General features: G+C 45.3%; 1 protein-coding gene across 1 annotated transcript in view; it reads right to left on the bottom strand.

Moving 5' to 3' along the window:
• Positions 1 to 17628, bottom strand: part of Adarb2 (adenosine deaminase RNA specific B2 (inactive)) — a 203715-nt gene that overhangs the window by 35991 nt on the left and 150096 nt on the right. The window contains exons 6-7 of the mRNA XM_026412094.2: positions 7253 to 7421; positions 3944 to 4095 (exon numbers count right to left, since the gene is read on the bottom strand). Of these exons, the coding sequence (XP_026267879.2) occupies positions 3944 to 4095; positions 7253 to 7421 (321 nt within the window). The remainder of the gene's footprint in view (positions 1 to 3943; positions 4096 to 7252; positions 7422 to 17628) is intronic.

The following is a 17628-nucleotide window of genomic DNA, read 5'->3' as shown; positions in this document are numbered from 1 at the left end:
TTTGCAGAAGCTGTCTCGGGAACAACTTTTCCTTTACAGTGCATGCAACACACCAGCAAAAGCCTTTTTCACCTGCCCACCCTGTTGCATGGTGGAGTCCTGCCACAGAGCTTTGTTAGCCTTTGCAGGTACTCTGCCATTCCATCTCTCCTCAAAGACCTCTCCACTAAGCCTGCAAGAAACAAATGCCCCATGTGGACTGGAGATGACTTAAAGGGGTTTAAATCCAAGGATTTGAAATGTGGCTGATGCTGATGCTTAGTGGACCCCACTCCATTCCTGTTGCACAGAATCTCAGCCAAAGAGTGAATGGCAGGAACCTGAATTTGTAAAGACTTCTCAAGTGACCCAGATAGATAAACCAGGTTTGGAAACAACTGAATCTAATAAGTTTCTAAGCTTGCATGCAACATATTTCTCAAAATACTGTGGGCCAGTTGACATTGATATTATATTTAAAGACTCCAGAGAAGGAGACTTTGTGATCCATTCAGATGAATGTTTTGGTAGGGGGAAAAAAAAAAAGGAAAAGCCGAATACAGAATTTCTCTAGCTACAGGTATCCCAGGGAAGTGGGGCTGGATGGGAAAAATTTCTTGATGGTCCCTTGAACTCAGTCCCTGAATCCTGGATTGAGGGGCTTGTCCAGCAGACTGACCTATGGGGCTCAGGAAATTTGGGAAACCTTCTGAGCTACCAGAACAGCTGTGAACCAGAGAGGCCCTTGGAGGAAGGCAGTCTCTCTGCAGTTTGTGGGGGTTGGAAACTGGCTCCTAGAAATTCCAAGAGGGATGGTGTCTCTCACAGGCCTTTTGGCATCTGGTCTTTACTTTAATGATTGTTTAAAACTTGACAGAAAACTTTCTTATTATGCTCTGTTCTGTGTCCCTTCATTCATTAAAGGGAAGGGGAACAATCTAGACCACCTGTTCAAGCTCCCAAGCTTCTTTTAGGCATAGTCAAGCCCTAGATATTTTTGATTCGGATGCTTCAGAATCTGTTGAGTATTTGTGAGTGTGTGCACATACTCGTGCATGAATGTTTGTGCATCTGTGCTCATGCCCATGAGCGAGAGAGGGAGAAGCAGGGGCGAGGGGATCGTAGCACAGTTGCAGGTCCACAGGACTCAAGGTTAGAGCTTCCTTTGCTTTGGCATGAGCTTCTTAGAGCCCGGATTAGGTACTCAGCAAAACTGTCAGAACCTGTCTGTGCTCTTCAGTCTCTGTGTCTGTGAGAATATGAAGCCACAGTGACTGCCAGGGGACAGTGTGGTTCTCAGGGCTTCATCTAGGAGTCTGGCTCCCTCTGAGCAGTGGTGTGAGGCTGAGGGTTCTACGGCTTAATCTGTAGGGTAGAAGGTGCTGGCTGCTGACTTCTCAGGGACTAGTCCTAACTGGAGTTTTCCCAGCATCTGCGTGCAAGTCTTCCTGCAGGGGGCTTGTCACCAGTGACTGCCTCCCTGGCAGGAGCCCCTCAAAGCAAAGACCCCATCACTCACATTCCCTTCTCTAGTGGTCTAACCCTCCTTTAAGGGTAGCAATGGAGCCAGCAACATGGAGAGCTGCCCAACCCTCTTATTACAAAGCAGTTCTTAGTGAGTGTCTCTAAAGTGGAAATTGTGGAATTCATTCCTGAGAGTTTCTGCTTGCCTCAGGAGCTGTGAGCAATGCTGAACTCAAAGACTCTTCCGGAGCAGAGGAATAGGGGAGAACAATGTGTGGCATCTGGCTAAGGGCCTGCCTTCTGCACCTGCCCCAGTGGGGACAGTCAGGAGACAGCAACCTAATTTAGAGGCATAACCCAGGCAGTAGCAGCTCCTTTTGGCCTGGCATATCTACAATAAAAATGTGAGGAAAACGCTTTAGTTTTCCTCCTAGCAGCACCTGCCACTTCTTAAAAGCACCATGAAATAAAAGACATCTGTGGCTGGAAGTGAACCCCAGGGTGCCTCCGAGAATGTATTTGTTTGTTTTTCTAAACCACTGGCATTGCAAGTTGGAATGAGGGCTGTGAGGCCACAGTTGTGTTTGATGTACAGAGACACAGGAAGCTCAATGAGCTGGAACTGTCCCCCAGGGAGACCAGGAGGTCTCAGGCGTGGAGAGGTTCTTGCCATCCTCATTCAGCCTTCTCCTGACTCCGCTGGGGACACATGGGCCACAGAAGAAGCTGAATAAATTAGAGCCAGCTGCAAATGTCTCATGAACTTTTCCTTCTACGATCTGAGGGCTTCCTATGTTGGGTCTTCATGATGCCAAACTTTTTGATAAAAAGTGGAAAGGTAATTCCTAATAGCTGTCTATTGGGATATGGACCAAATTTCACAATTTTATTTATAGAGCAAATTGGTATCATGTACATCCAGCATAATGGGCATTTCCCAGGGAAATAAATCAGCTCCATGTTGTTTTCCTGTCTGTCTCTTTCTGAAAGCTGCATAATAGTAAAGCTATGTCCTCTGTGGTCTCACCCAGCCTGTGCTGTGCCTGCTTCCTCTGAGGGGCTGTCTTTGTCTCACATTGCCTCAGCCACCCCAGCCCTCTCAGCCTCCTGAGGGCAGTTCCTTTAAAAGTTATCTCATATTTAATGGGTCACCTTTTCTGATTCTCAGTTCCACTAGGTTCCCCCATTTGCTTTCCAAAGGATGTGGAAAGGTCACTTAGAATCTCATTATGGAGACTCCCACCCAACTACTCTCCAAAGGGGAAATGATGGGGCTGGAGGAGAGTCTGCACAAGGAGAATGTATTTCTCTGGTCCAGCTTCCAGGCTACAGGCTAAGCACATGTAGATTTTTGGATACTTTCTCCCCCATTCTTTATCTTTAGTGGTGGCACTTTCCACAGGCCTACAACTCGGCAGGTACTCAATAAATGCTTATTTTTTCCTGAGTTTGGTAATTAGAATATGTAGCCTTCCATGCAAGGAAAACCAGAAGGCCAAAACCAAACCTTTGTGCATCATCCATTGAGTTTCTATTGGAAATTTCTTCTGACTATAGAATATACTTTTACTATGTTTCAGTATCTTTCTTAGATCCCTCTTCAAATACACTTTTTTTGTGCACAAAATATTTTATAAATTTTATATTATTTTCATATTTTATTTAGCTGGGATAAAAATGTTAACTGTGATTATATTGGGGTGGTAGGAATACATATATACATATTTAATTTCACTGCCTACATCAGGAGATTCTCCTAGGGCTGCTTCTGGAAAGAGTTTGGAAGAGTATGGCCCAGTCATAGAATTTCGTAATAGCATTTAAGGGTGGAGATGTTAGCCCCGACACTTTCTCTAGAATGGAGATACCGGTGTCCTCACAGAGTGGAGCTGTGCCTGTCCTCCAATGCTGAAACACCATGTCCCCACTCTTTGCAGATGAAAGGAGGGGCAAAGGGCATGGGATGCTGTCTGTCCCTCCTCCACTGATGAGAATGGAGGGGCTGGTCCTGTGAAACTTTGTAGCTAACCTGGGGCAACCCTTTGGCAGGGCATCCCTCACCCCTGACTTTGTTCCCAAAGTGGAACTTTATTCTCCTCAAAGTTGCAAACAAAGGAAAACAGAGCTGGTTTGAATTTGCTTTCCACCCTGTGTAATTCTCATTTGCCTTTTCCTTCATTCCATTTTCCAGTTTGGGACACGGGGACGGTGTGACCTACTAAAATGAAGCAGAGAACTATGGCAATTGAAAAGCTAATTTTAGGCTTCAAACTACTTTTCTGCCAATGATCTGGGCATTTCAGGCAAAGATTTTGCAGGTATGATTATCTAGCTAATTGCAGCTGAATCCTCTTCCAGCTTCCCAGAGCAGTGGCCATCACACACACACACACACACACACACACACACAGTGCCCGGGCCAAGGCAGCCTGGGACAGAGTCCAGAAACAGGGGAGCCTGGCGCTGTTTGTTTACAAAAGGCAAATATGTTGTCTCTTACGGTCTGTGGTGATTTCGTAGGGAGAGTTGAGTCTCGCGTCTCCGCAGGGGGACGTGCTCACATAGAGATGGAAGAGAATATTTTCTCGAAGCCTGTAGCCTCCCTCCTTTAAACGCACAAATATCGATCGCTCCGAGTCCTCTCGTCGCTTGCTGGGGACAAGAAGAGGATCTGGGTCATTTATTACAAACCAAACCAGAAATATTCCAGCCAGGCCGAGGAGGCTTTTGTCCTGTTTGGTAGAGTCACTCCTAATTTTTTCTTTCTTGTCCGCACTCCACACTGTGTTTGCTCCTTGCACAGACCCTTCCGAGAGAGGCGGGAAACCACGTGAAAGCAAACAAGCTGCAGAAATCCCGCCACCCTCACCGTCTTAGCATTTACATTTCAGGTTTATCTTACGCAGAGACAGCGGTCTACAGTTTATAAAGCCCTAATCCTGCGGGTTCACAAAGGCTTCTCTTGGCAATGTCTGGCAAGACTGTAGAGTTGTTGGTCCTGATGGGCAACATATGTGAGCATTAAAGGCAGAAAAGGGATTTTAAAAAAGGGGGCTGGAGTTCGGTCCTCCGCAGGGCTAGATAGAAATGGCAACCAGGACAGACTCTTCCTGGGGTGCATCTGGGACAAATCTAAACTGCCTCATTTTGGAGGAATTCTGGCTTGTTACTCCTGGAAACCTCCCTGGTAGCCTTTAAACTCTAATGTGAGAGGCCCCTGCCTCCACTGAGGTGGGGAGACCCCAGCCTGGGTGCTGCACCAAGGTGGCTGCATTTCTTCTCCTGGATTTTCTTCTCCCTGGTTTCTTGCATCCTCTTTTCTGCCAGTCTGGCTGTTTTCACATGTTCTGCCCCATTGGTGATGGATTCTGTGTTGCTGGGCCCTAAGATCTCACAGGCAGCAGAACAGACATTTTCTCCCCAGGAAACCTGGGAGATGCCTTACCAGCCTTTCTGCTGCTGTGCCTTTTACTCCTTGGCCACCACCCACCCTCCCTCTGCCCAAGTGAGCTCCTCCAGGGATCCTGGGGACCAACGTTCCCGGTTTGCCAAGGGGCTCAAACCTCACTCCCTGTAGCTGGCTTTTCATAAGCCATTACTGGTGCCCCCATGCAGGGAAGGGATGGGAGACATTGTCTTTGAGCCCCCACCCTGCAAGCTGGCAGCACAGTGCTGGGCATGCAGCCAACTCCTGGCAGATCTTGGCCTGATTCCCTCCCACTACACCAACTGGAGGAAAGGGTACTTGGAAATATTTCCAACTGAGCAGTTGGATATTCAGGAGAAATCCTTCTCTGCATTTTGAGAGATTTCCAACTCTGCTCCCTTACGTTCAACTCTAGCCGCGCCTGGGCGGGCCTCCTGGAACCGATGGGGCAATATATCAGGCTTCTGCGCACTGCTCAGAGGCTCAGATAAAAATTAATTGAGTGTATTAAGGTATTGCTTTTATTTGAGTCTGTTTGGCATATACTCGGGCCTTTCTTCCCTTTGTGTAGCTGCTGCACATGCTAATGGGCATGATGAGTCACTCACAGAGCCCCCCTGAGATCCCATTATTAGTGGATTTGAGGAACACTGCTTCAAAGGCTACAGAAGGGCAGCTGGAGGATGCAGGGAAGGAACATTCTGGCAAAGAGACCCACAGCCATCAAACCCTGTGACCGAATAGCTCAGTGCAGGCATGCATCCGAGACATGCGCTCTAGTCCACCTGCATCTCTGCTCCTGTTTAATGTGTCTTAGAGAGAGATGCCAGCCCAGGTGACAGTCTGCCTTTTCCTGATGGCTGGAGAAGGCTGTCATGAGAACACTGAAAATTCCAACCTCCGAGCACATTTCTTGGGGTCTCAGTGGCCTCTGTTTCAGAATGCCCTTATTAAAATACACTTGGAGGTGGAGTAATGAGACAGGTAACATCTCAGAACCCATCCTTGGTTACTTTAGTCCCACTACCTGAGGGCAAGGTCTAGAAAACTGAACACATTTGGGAATGTGGGGATGTAGGGTGAAATGAGGCCAGGAGAGGATGGCCTCACCCAGCAGGACAAGGGCTAGAAGGTACTGTGCACCAACATGGGACTGGCCACCTTGTCATATGTAAGAGCTGCTTGCCTGGGACTTGTCCAGTGGAAACTAGAGCCTGTCACTTGGGAAGCAAAATGATAGCCATCTGTGAGCCTAGGTTTGAGAGATAGCCTTGGCCACTCTTAGAGAAACCTCGACTCTGTAAGAAATTTCCCTGGCTGAGAAATTTAAAAAATAAGACTGAGCAGGGAGAGGGTGGCGCTGCTTCCCATGGAAATCCTGCCCTGTGGGCCCCATTCAAGGTGGATACAATCTTGTCAAAATTGAGCAGAGAGGCCGCCTCCAAACTGGCACATTTCCATGGCTGAAATGAAAGTCTATCAGACAGCAGATACATTAATCCAAGCTACCTCACACAGTAAGAGAACACACCTTCAGTTCAGTCAATGCAGCTATGGGTTTCAGAGAGAGCAATACCTCCCGTCTCCCAAGAGATAGTGAATTCATTCCTTCCTTTGTCTCCCTCCCTCCCTCCCTCCCTCCCTCCCTTCCTTCCTTCCTTCCTTCCTTCCTTCCTTCCTTCCTTCCTTCCTTCCTTCCTTCCCGTAATGCTCATTCTGGACCTAACTGGAAGCTGGTGGTGGAAAGAGTATTGCCTTCAATTAAGGGCACATATGAAGCCAGCATTGGGGGGCTCCTCTGTGCTCCTCTAGCTGTCCCTAGAGCTGGATCCTGTCTTCATGCTATTGGCATTTAGAGTCCCAGCATGTCACTGGAGAAACACCTTCACTGAACGTGGACTGCACGTGAGATGAAGCCATGACTGTGTCTGTGGCTTTCTGGACTGTAGTGGATCCGAGCCTCATGAAGAAGATTGACTTTTGGGGACACTGTGATGAGCCCCTGCATGTTTTAAAAGAAATAATCAAATGGAATGAGCATGTCCCTGAGTGTGTCCATGTGGGGGCAGCTGTGTGGAGGTATGTGTGTATGCAACTTGTAGGCAAACAGGTTTCCTGGGGAGTGGCATGGAGTAATGAGGAGGGGACCTGGTGTTTCAGCATCTTGCTGGTGCTCAAAGGGTGCTCAGGTCTGAATAGAAGGGGACGCTTCGTGGAGCACCCTGGGAAGGAATCTGCCAGGATGAAGGGAGCAGTGTGTTCTGAGCTGGTGTGGGTCCCCCTTCTGTTCCCCTGGCTGCTCACCAGCAGTGGTGTGCCAACACACCCATCAAAGAGCAGCCAGCCCCTGGAGTCCCAGCAGCCATGGCCAGGGCCCCGTACCTCAGGTGCAGCTCCAGTTGTGCATACAGGAAGTGAAGGAAGGCCCTCCTGGCCACGATCTCCGCATGGCAGTCATTCACCACCAGGCCCTGGTCGCTGATGTGCTCACCACTGATGCACTTGGTGCCCGAGGACAGGACGATGACCTGTGCCTGCCTGGTGTCCAAGCCTGTGGGACACAGAGAGTGGTCAGAACAGCCTGGACTTCATAGGGAGACCTGCTGCAGGTGACTTTGCCCACTGTCCCATAAGCAGCAGCCTCGACGTTTACCAGGCTGGCATGCAGAGAAGCTTTGCTATGTCATGGGGTTTGTGTGAGTGACAGAAGGTGCCTCCTGTGGGATCTCACCTCATCCCTATGTAGCTTTCAAGCTGCATCCCCGGAAAACAGCTGGAATCACAGTGTTCACTCTGAGATGTCTATTGGCTTCTCAAGCCAAGATCAGCATGGTCACCCTTGAGTTTTTTCCCAAATGGCTGCATGTGAGCTGCTGATAATTTATCTCATGGGAAATGGGAAGCTTGAAGCTCCCCCACTTTCATGTAGGAGAGTCTTAGGGAAAGATGGGCATGATGGAGTTAGGATGGTGACCTGCCACTAAAGAAGTGACACAGGGCCAGCCCAGTCTGAAGCAGGAGGCAGCTGGGCAGCTGCTGAGACTCCAAGGGAAGAGCAAAGTGCCCACAGCCCTATGAGCCAATCACCTTCTCTACCCTAGAAATTCTGCCACCTGCCCTGCCCTCCATGTCAACAACTGCATCTTCAATCCCAGGTGAGCTAACGGGCATGTGCTATGCTTGGGAGTGGGTGAAGGCAAAGGAAGGGTCCTGAGCCCAGCCCTACCCTGCAGACCCCTCTATTTATCATGCCTAGGGTGTAGGGGGAGACAAGGTATAAGCCTGAGGCCAGCCTGCCCTTGTTCCTCCTTCCCGTAGGAGAGCATGGCTGCCCCTCAGAATGCAGGAGCCAGGTGAGCCGCCGAGCCAGGTCCCCTGTACCTTCCACTCCAAACATGCCCCTCTCTCTAAGTCCTCCAGGGCCTATCCATTTGGTTCTCAGTCCCATGCGCTGTGGAGACACCTGTCTTTCCCATTCTCTGACCTTAACATGGGTTTGCCCTTTAGTTCCGGAAAATTCTAACACTGTTGAAGTCAAAGCCCAGTGGCTTGGAACAATAAGGGGCATGTGGTGGGACAGGAAGCAGCCTGTGGCTTAAGAAAAAAGCAGAACCCGGCTGAGGGGTCACTGCACAGGCCAGCAGGGCTGGGAGGCGTTTGAAGTCCCCCTCCAACACCACGGCTCACAGGCTGGTGCCCCTGTGTATTTCTGTGCAGGGACAGGCATCTCAGCAGCATTGAGGGAACAGCACAGTAGACCGAGAGCTTGTGGCTGCAACAGTCACACACCCAGGTGAGTGCACTTGGTAGCTGTCTGGGGCAGGAGCTTTGTGCTGTACCCATGGCAGATGCCCAGGGTCCAGGCTTGGCTCTGACCTCATAGTTTAGGAAAAACACATCTATGTGACATTTTGTACTTCCTGAAACTTACGCCTAAAAACAGTGTTGTAAATCAATAACATCAGGAAAGAGTGAGGTTCCCACTTCTAGACCACACAGCTCCCACTTACTAGCCCTGAGAAGCCAGGGCACAGCTGGCAGGCAGCAGGCAGCCGGCAGCCAGACCTCCCCTCTTCCCCTTCCCATTTCTGAGAGGCCATGGTCCCTTACCTCCTCCATGGGGTGTACAGGGGCAGGGCCAGCCTCTTGCAGCCCTGAACCATTTTCCTCCTTCCTGGTCTTTTTCAGGAATCACAGTGCAGCTGGTCCTTAGAGCTTAGGAAACCTTGAAAACCAGGCACTTTCATGATTTGGTTTCTAGAACTGTGAAAGGGCTTTCGCCTTGCTTCTGGTCATATGCAACTCACTGAGAGATCCTGACGGCTCTCTGAGAACAGCCAGGGACAAACTCACCAAGTGCCTCAGGTTTTATTACTAGTATCTAAATGCTATATTTGAGCCAAAAGAGCAGAGAGTTTGGAGCTCAGACTTATCAAGGGGCCAATTTTCTTTATCTCCCTGAGTCCCGGGTTCCCACTCACAGAACGTGGTGCTGCCAAGATGCTCCCTTCCCCACCCCTCGTAGTGGCCTCTGCATTTTCACCTTTTCCCTCGATAGGATCAACTCTCAGGACAGGAGCTGATAATTTGTTTATATTAACATGAAAAAGCATGGGATCCTTCATGATTTCCTTTTCATAGGATAATGTTCATTTCAAATCATAAACAAAGGAAACTTGCCAATGAAATGGTTCTCTGCATTGATCGAAACCCAAAGAACCTTAAAAAACAACATTCAAACTTCGTTTTCTTTAAACTATGATATTGATCACTTTTGTTCAAGACCCTAGAAAACCTCAAATCAAAGTTGATTCTTTCTCCTGCTCTAATCAATCCATGTGTGAATGTGTATTTTCTCTTCACTTAGGGTAAATTCCTTGAGGGGAGTAGCTGAAATTTCCACAGAATATTTTAAGAAGGAGCTCCCCAGGACTCTGGGCAATTATATAGATTGCCTGGCACAAACCAGTCTATCTTACTGACTCAAAAACAAATCTGATTTTCCAGGCACTACAACCGCATGTCGAGGGATGGTATCAGGGACACCTATTAGTTCTACCATACACTGAGCAAACCACTGTTGGCTGGGTTCTAGATTCTATGCCGTGAACGGTCAGTACAGAGTAGTGGTTTAGCAGCTGATTTCTCTGGTAAATGTGAACCATTTTTTACAAATATGATATGTAAATTGAGGGCACATGGGAGCAGACTTTTCATTTTTATTAAGAATTACTTCCTCCGATGCAAACATTACTGAGCATATCTGAAGTTCTTTATATGTTCTTGTTCCTCGGACTTGAAATGTTCTCCTTTGAGAACTCAATTCTAACCCCAGATAACATCTGCCCTCTCCTGCCCTACACACAGTTTGGATCTTCCTTTGTGACATAGGAAGAGAGACAGAAAGGAAGAAAAGGGATGGAGACCAGAGGGGAGAATGAGGAAGAGAGGCAGGGAGGTGCAGGCAAACATCTACTCCCTTGGTTGCCATCAATGGAGGGTTGGCCCGCCATATGCATTCAGTGAGCCTCCATGGTGGCTGGTGGAGCAACATACTCCTGCTTCTGGAGAGCTCTGGCAGCTGGGCTAACTGTCTGTCCATCTTCCCTCCCCACTTAACAAGGCTGCCCTGTACACTGTTGCCTCCCACCCACTAATTCATTGCTGTCCTTCTGGTTTCTCTTGGTAATTTCCATTTGTGAAAAGGACTCAGGAGTTGGGTTGGGCCATCCTTGTCCTGTGTCCCTCTTGGTGGTGGATTTGGCTTCTTGGTGATCTCACAAAGCAACTGGACATGTTAGTCAAAGTTATACTGCTTTGATAAAAGCAAAGAATAGAAGTCAACCAAACTCCTGTGTTTTCTTCCCCAGGACAAGTTTAACAGCAGATGCAATTTGGCTGCTGCCCACCCCCTAGGTTCTGGCAGCCTTGTGGCTCAGCCATTCACTGGCTTACCTCTGGCTGTGGGGCCAGAGACAGTGCTGACAATGGTTTGTCAGCAAGGCCTAAAGCTTCTGAGAAGGGGGACCAGCCAGCTGCTCACTCAGGTGTCTGGGTGCTATTTTCTATGTGGACCATTTTAAAGTGTCACGTGGACAGTTGTGAAACAGTTAATGAGGAGCCACCTTGATGGAGATATCATTTTGCAGACTCCAGCTTCATTAAAGCACGTGTTCAGAGCAATGGGAAATAACATCTCTAATCATTTCTTCTCGTGTTTCAGTATTCTGATGGGGGGGGGGGACACACGTAGCCCAACTTAGAAACAGGCAACTCTTTGAGAACAGGTACTGTTGCTCTTGAGGTCCTGGCCTGGTTCTCTTCTCTTGATGCCATGGAGATTATAGCTGTAGAAAAAAATAAACTGCTTTCCTTTCACTCCTCATTAATTCTCAACCCTGCTTGACTCCAGGCTCTGTCATCTTCAGTACAATTATGTGGCTCAAGAAATGCATTATTTGCTTATTCGCTTTTCATTAACCCCACTTCCTCTGCGCCAGCACCATGCTAAACTGACACGGGAGATACCGGGTATTTAAGACGTGGTCCTATCCTGTGGCATCTACTTAGGGACATGATGCAGAGACAGAAATGTGTACAAAATAAGATATTGTGTGATGAATATCACTTAAGTGCTACACACAGAATGTCACTAGCATTGACACAGAGGCAGACAGACAGAAAGAAGACACACAGAGATTGCTACTTAGATAGATTTTGGAAATTTGGTGTGTGGCATGTGGTGTAGGAAGAGGCACCTGAGGTGGAGTGAAGACATCATCCAAAGTTGTGGATGGAGAAAGGCACAGGTGTATTTTTTGGGACAATGAAGTCTGTTTTGGTACCAGTGGGAGATTTGTTCAGAACAGTGGTGGTGGTTCAGCTTCAAAGTCAGGTAGAAATTAATTACGGAGGTTCGTGAATGCCACCCTGAAGATGTTACATCTCATGCAAAGAGCATGGGAAGTTGTTACCTGGGACTTTGAGCAGGACAGTGACATTGTGATCAGTGAGTGGATGAGTGGAGGGAGATGCTATAGTAGCAGATGAGAGAGGCTGTTGCAATGGTTTAGAGTCTGCACATTGTACAATGAGGAGGTGGAAATCCAGGCCAGAAAGGGCAGGGTGGAGGCAGTCAGAGAAAAGACCCTGGGGACTGAAATAATAGAGAGAGGGAGGGAGGGAGGGAGGGGGAGAGAGAGAGAGAGAGAGAGAGAGAGAGAGAGAGAGAGAGAGAGAGAGAGAGAGAAAACAAATGCTTAAGAATTACATGTTAAAAATAAAAACTTGAAAATTTTTTTATTAAGAATGGCCAAATTCAACGCTGACAGTCTTAATTTGGGTGAGAGGAGAAGGCAGACATTGCTCATTATTGGTCCCTCAAAGCCCATGGAGGGTGACTTGATGGCACTATCAATTTTATGAGTTGGAAAATAGAACTTGGCAGTGATAGAAAAATATAAGCAAAAAAGTATTAGGAACAAAGTCTTTATTAACTAGCATTTAAGTAGGTGATTTTTTTTCTTTCACTCTCCCATCCTACAATTCTAGTGTGAAAATATGAAATTTTCAAGGGGAGGGGGCCCACAAATATTATAAAGTGCTACGGTACATGCTTATTCCTCAGATAAAGATCATTCCTTTTGTATTGAAATAAGATGATTTTTCTGGTCTTACGAGCATTCGTCTCCATGTGTGAATTAGTGGTTTTTGGAGTAGAAGCATCCTGTTACTACACAGAAATTCATGACATTCTCCTTTCCACATATTGGTTTCCCACATGAAGACCCTTGATTCCCGGGGTGGGGAGCAAATGGTCATTGCAAGGGGATCTCAAAGCTGCACCTCCCCCATGCTTGTAGACGCCATAAATAATGCTTTGTCTAATGTGTCTAAGGCCAGGCTATCTGGAAGCAGAGGCTGAATCTGGGGTTCTTGGACATTGATTTATTGAGAGAGTCGGGAAAAGAGGACAAGTAAAAGAAGAAGCCGGGCAAGAAGGAGATTTTGAGGAAATCTAGACAGAGGCTGACCTCATTAAAAAAAAAAAAAAAACCAACTCTGAAATCTGAAGGACACCACAGAATGGTCTTGCCTTGAGGCAAGGTGGCTGAGAGTTCTATGCTCAGTCCCAGTCTGCTGCTGAGCCATTTCCGGGGGGTGCTGGCTTCTGCAATCCAAGGGCCATTCTCAGAAGGCACTTGGGCAGCTGGGAAGCAGGCAGGAGGTAGGAAGGAGCCTGGGGTGGTACCCCAGCATGTTAAGATCCTACAAATGACACTGTTCTAGAAAAAATGTAAATTTGTCTGGAAACATCTCTCAATATATAGTAATTATTGGCTGTCTCTTTTCTTATAAAATGGCATAAAACTAATATGAGAGTAAAGCAGAACAGCATGGATCATGCAAACCAAACATACTGATTTCTAGAAGATATATAGTAAAAGTGATGAGAGGTCCTTTTCCACCCAAGTACCAATCCTAGCTAGTTTTGTAGCTTTCACTGAGCCTTTAAGTGGCAGATGGTTTAAAGGCTATTAACAGTGTTCTGGAGCATATTAAAGTAAGGATGACCTCAGACTGTCGCCATCTAATGCCTGCATCATGGATATTATCCACCTGAGAACACGGGGAAGGGAGTAAAAGAAGGCCCTAGGTTAGGAATATAAAAAAATCCTAAATAAAATTCTGTCCATCAAACAGCAGAGGAAAACAACAGTATAACATAGGCTTATTCCAGAAATGTGAAAATGGATTACATAAAGAAATAAAATACAAAAATATGATCGTAATCACAGACGCTGAAAAGGTATCTGATAAAATTCAACCATGACTTTGGATAAAAACTCAATAAAGTAAAATAAAGGGATTTTTTTTCCAACATGATTTTACACACACGCGTGCTTGCATGCACACACACACACACACACACACACACACACACAGCATCATGCTGGATGGGAAACCCTGGAGGGATTTCTACTACACCCAGGAAAATGCCAAGACCATCACTATAACTCCATTGTGCATCTGCTGAAGCTATTAACCAACATAACAAGGGAAAGAGATTAGAAGTATAGCAATGGGAAAGCAGCGGGTAACGGCAGCATCTTCTGAACACGCTCTGATCATATAGGTGGAAACCTCAGGAGAGCCCAGTTGAAATACTGTTAGAGAGTTCAATAAGGTGATAGAGAACAAAGTTAATATCCAGAAATCAATAGTTTTCATATGTACTCCCAAGAACCAGAGAGGAACTATAAAGGAAAAACAACCCCGTTTACAACAGCAACAAACAAAGTAATAGGAATAAGTTTAACAAGCAATGAGCAAGAACTACGATGAATAAAACGTTAAATCCCTGGAAGGATGCCAATAGTACTTGAACAAACAGGAAGACATGCTACATTCTTAGGCAGGAAGATCTGACACCATGATTTCTTTCCTAATTGATGTATAAGATTAGTGTGACTTCAAAAAAAAAAAGTGATAGTGTTTTGGACCAAGATGCCTGGTTCAAAAGTGTAGCTTTGTTTTATTACTTAATTTTGAACCAGGAAAGCCGGTTTTAAAGTGAAACTCAGAGAATTATGGGAGAACAGGGATCCAGTGGGTCACAAGGTTCACTGGTACTGATACGTGACGTGGACAAGTACGACAAAGAGAAGTCCAGAAATCAGCCCCCACACAAGGAGGAATTTAGAGCAGGACAAAAGTGGTAACACTTCAAATCACCAGGGCAAAGAGAGGCCACTCAATTCATTCATTTCATAACTCAAGAGCCATTTGAAAAGTAAAATCCAATCTTTATCTTATACCATCACTGGGATGAATGCCAAGGAGAGCAAGATTTAGATGTTTAAAAAAGGGAGAACCACACATGAATCTTTGTAGCAAATTTACTCATAACTTCCTAAACTTGGAAGCAACCAAGGTGCCCTTTAGTGAGTGAATGGAAAAATTAGCTGTGGTCCATCGGGACAATGGAATTCTATTCAGCACTAAAGAAAAATGAACTGTCAAGTCACAAAAAGATGTGGCGAAAATTTAAATGCATATTGTTAAGCGTAAGAAGCCAATCTGAAAAGGCCATGCCCTGTATGTTTCTAACTGTACGGTGTTTTTGGAAGAGTGAAACTAGAGAGATAGTGAAAAGCTCAACGGCTGCTGGGGGTCATTGGGGGAGGTATTAACAGCCCAAACAGAGATTTAGGGGCAGCAAAACTATTACATCAGTGCATGAAATTAGAATGATGGATTATACTTTTGGCCAAACCCCTGTACAACACCAAGAGTGAACCTTAGTGGAAATTATGAACTTCGATTAAAAAAAGATCTATATCTACTAGAAGAAAACGAGGGATAATCTCTTTATAACCTTGATGGGGAGAAAAGGACTTTCTAATCATAACTTAAAATCCCAAAGGAGGAAAATTATTAAATGCAAATGAAAAAATATTTCTGCATAGGAAAAAAAGTATCTTAAAGGCAGTAAAAAGGCAATTGAGAAAACTAGTAAAAATTGCCATTTATATCACAGACATAGCACTATAACTAATATATAAAGGACTTATAGAAATTAAAAAAAATTCCAGTAGAATGATGGGAAAAGGCTAACTAAATAATTTGGAAAAAGAAAATAAGTGATTCTTAAATATGGAAAAAATTCAATTTTGCTGATAAAAACAATTAAATTAAAATGCAGAGAGACACAATTCTTATCTATCAAATTGGTAAGTATCCAAGTGTTTATTAATGTACATTTGGAAAGACAATGGAAAAACTTTTATAAGTGGTGATCGGGAATGTATATTGAACACATTTGAAGGACAATGTAGCAATATCAATTAGACTTATAAATGGAAATTTATTTTATCCATACATCTGTATATGTATGAAAATGATTTATGTAGACATATGTTTACTGCTGCAATGTTTGTAACAGCAAAATAACAATCTAAGTGTTCATCAATAGGGGATTCATTTATAGCATCTGTATATTGGAACCTTGTGGAACTATGGGTTGAGAAATTCTTCAGTTTATAGAAAAATTCCTAAGATGTGTTGTTAAGTGAAAAAAAATCCTGATGCAGAAAATGTGGGTAATATCCTGTCCTTTGTATTAAAAAAAAGGAAGATAAGAACATACAGGCATTTCCTCGCACATGTATAAAAAAAACTGGAGGGGCACCTGTCAGTCTGGGATTTCATCCTGCAGGTATACCAGTGTTAGCCTGCCATGTCTGGACAGATGCTGGTGGAAGACACAGACTCCCCGGTCAGAGACAGAGGATGTTATCCAGTGCAGCAGGCAGCACCAGGAACTTCAGGTTTGATTTGCTACCCCTCCGTTTGCCTGGCCGCACAGGATGCTGCATGGATAGTGGGTTTGAGTGCAGCTGAGGGGATAATGAGCTTTGGAAACTCATGACCTGCTGGGAGGGGTCGGCAAGCATGTCTGCTTCTTTCCCAGATGGAATAGCCTCTCATCCTTCAAAGTTGCTTGCTGCAAAAGCAGCCCTAACAAAGGAAGAGTATTCAGAGCCTTAAACACTTGTCATAGCCACAAGAAAGTGTGGTGATGTTAGAGCTGGTGGCTAGTGTCCTCTCTCAATAATACCTGGGAAATATCAGTGATTAGAGTTGTGGGAAGGGGGTGAGGGGGACAGGAACAGGTGGCTTAGGAGATGGATGGAGGGAAAGCTTTACTGTAGGCTTTTTGATACAATACAATACAATAAAATGACAATTAAATAATATCAATAGTAAATTTTCCTTTTCAAAAGATTAGAGCTTACAACCATGGCAAATAATATATGGTCCAAAGAGATGGCTATAAATAAGCCTTGTGAATAAAGGGACGACATGCAACTAGAAAGAAGCGTCCCCCTGTGTGAGTGGTAATGTCTTTCCAAGATGAAAGAGGATTTGTCAGAGGACACCTTTTAGCAGCATGAGTCCCCAGGCTACAGAAAAGTTTGCTTTGACTCCAGGTGTCTTACTTTTGAAACACCCCATGGGCCCTTTGTGTGACATATGAGAACCAGTGAGATCCTAAATCTGCTGAGAGACTAGGTTTACAAGGCAGTTAGTGAATATGGGTAGTTCAACTCAGATACTTTCAAACATCTTTATGATGTATGGAGGTAATTTAAATTGGGAAACCCAGGTAAGTCACTTCTAAAAATACTTCAGTTGGGCTCATGAAGAAAAGGTTTTGCAACTTTCCCCCCGTGGGTGGGTCTAGTTACACCTGTCACTCTGAGATGAGGATAAAAACAATGGCTGGATCAGGTGTGGTGGCACATGCCTATAATCCCAGCGCTTGGAAGGCTAAGACAGGAGGATTGGGGGTTCAAAGCCAGCCTCAGCAACAGTGAGGCACTAAGCAACTTAGTGAGACTCTGTCTCTAATAAAAATGCAAATTGGGCTGGGGATGTGGCTCAGTGGTTGAGTGCCCCTGAGTTCAATCCCCAGTACCAAAAAACCAAACAAACAAATAAACAAACAAAAAACCCCCCAAACAAACAAACAAACAAAAAACAATCGTTGTTTTGAAAATAACCCCATCAGTGAATGGGCAAAGGAACTGAACAGACACTTCACAGAAGAAGAAATATGATCAGTCAACAAATATATTAAAAAATGTTCAACATCACTAGCAATTAAAGAAATGCAAATTAAAACTACACTGAGATTTCATCTCACTCCAGTTAGAATGGCAATTATCAAGAATACAAATAACAATAAAAGTTGA

Source organism: Urocitellus parryii, chromosome 9 (assembly GCF_045843805.1).
Source record: "Urocitellus parryii isolate mUroPar1 chromosome 9, mUroPar1.hap1, whole genome shotgun sequence".
Classification (NCBI taxonomy): Eukaryota; Metazoa; Chordata; class Mammalia; order Rodentia; family Sciuridae; genus Urocitellus; species Urocitellus parryii.
Note: the sequence above shows the minus strand (reverse complement) of the source record. Positions and strands in the feature narration are given on the sequence as shown.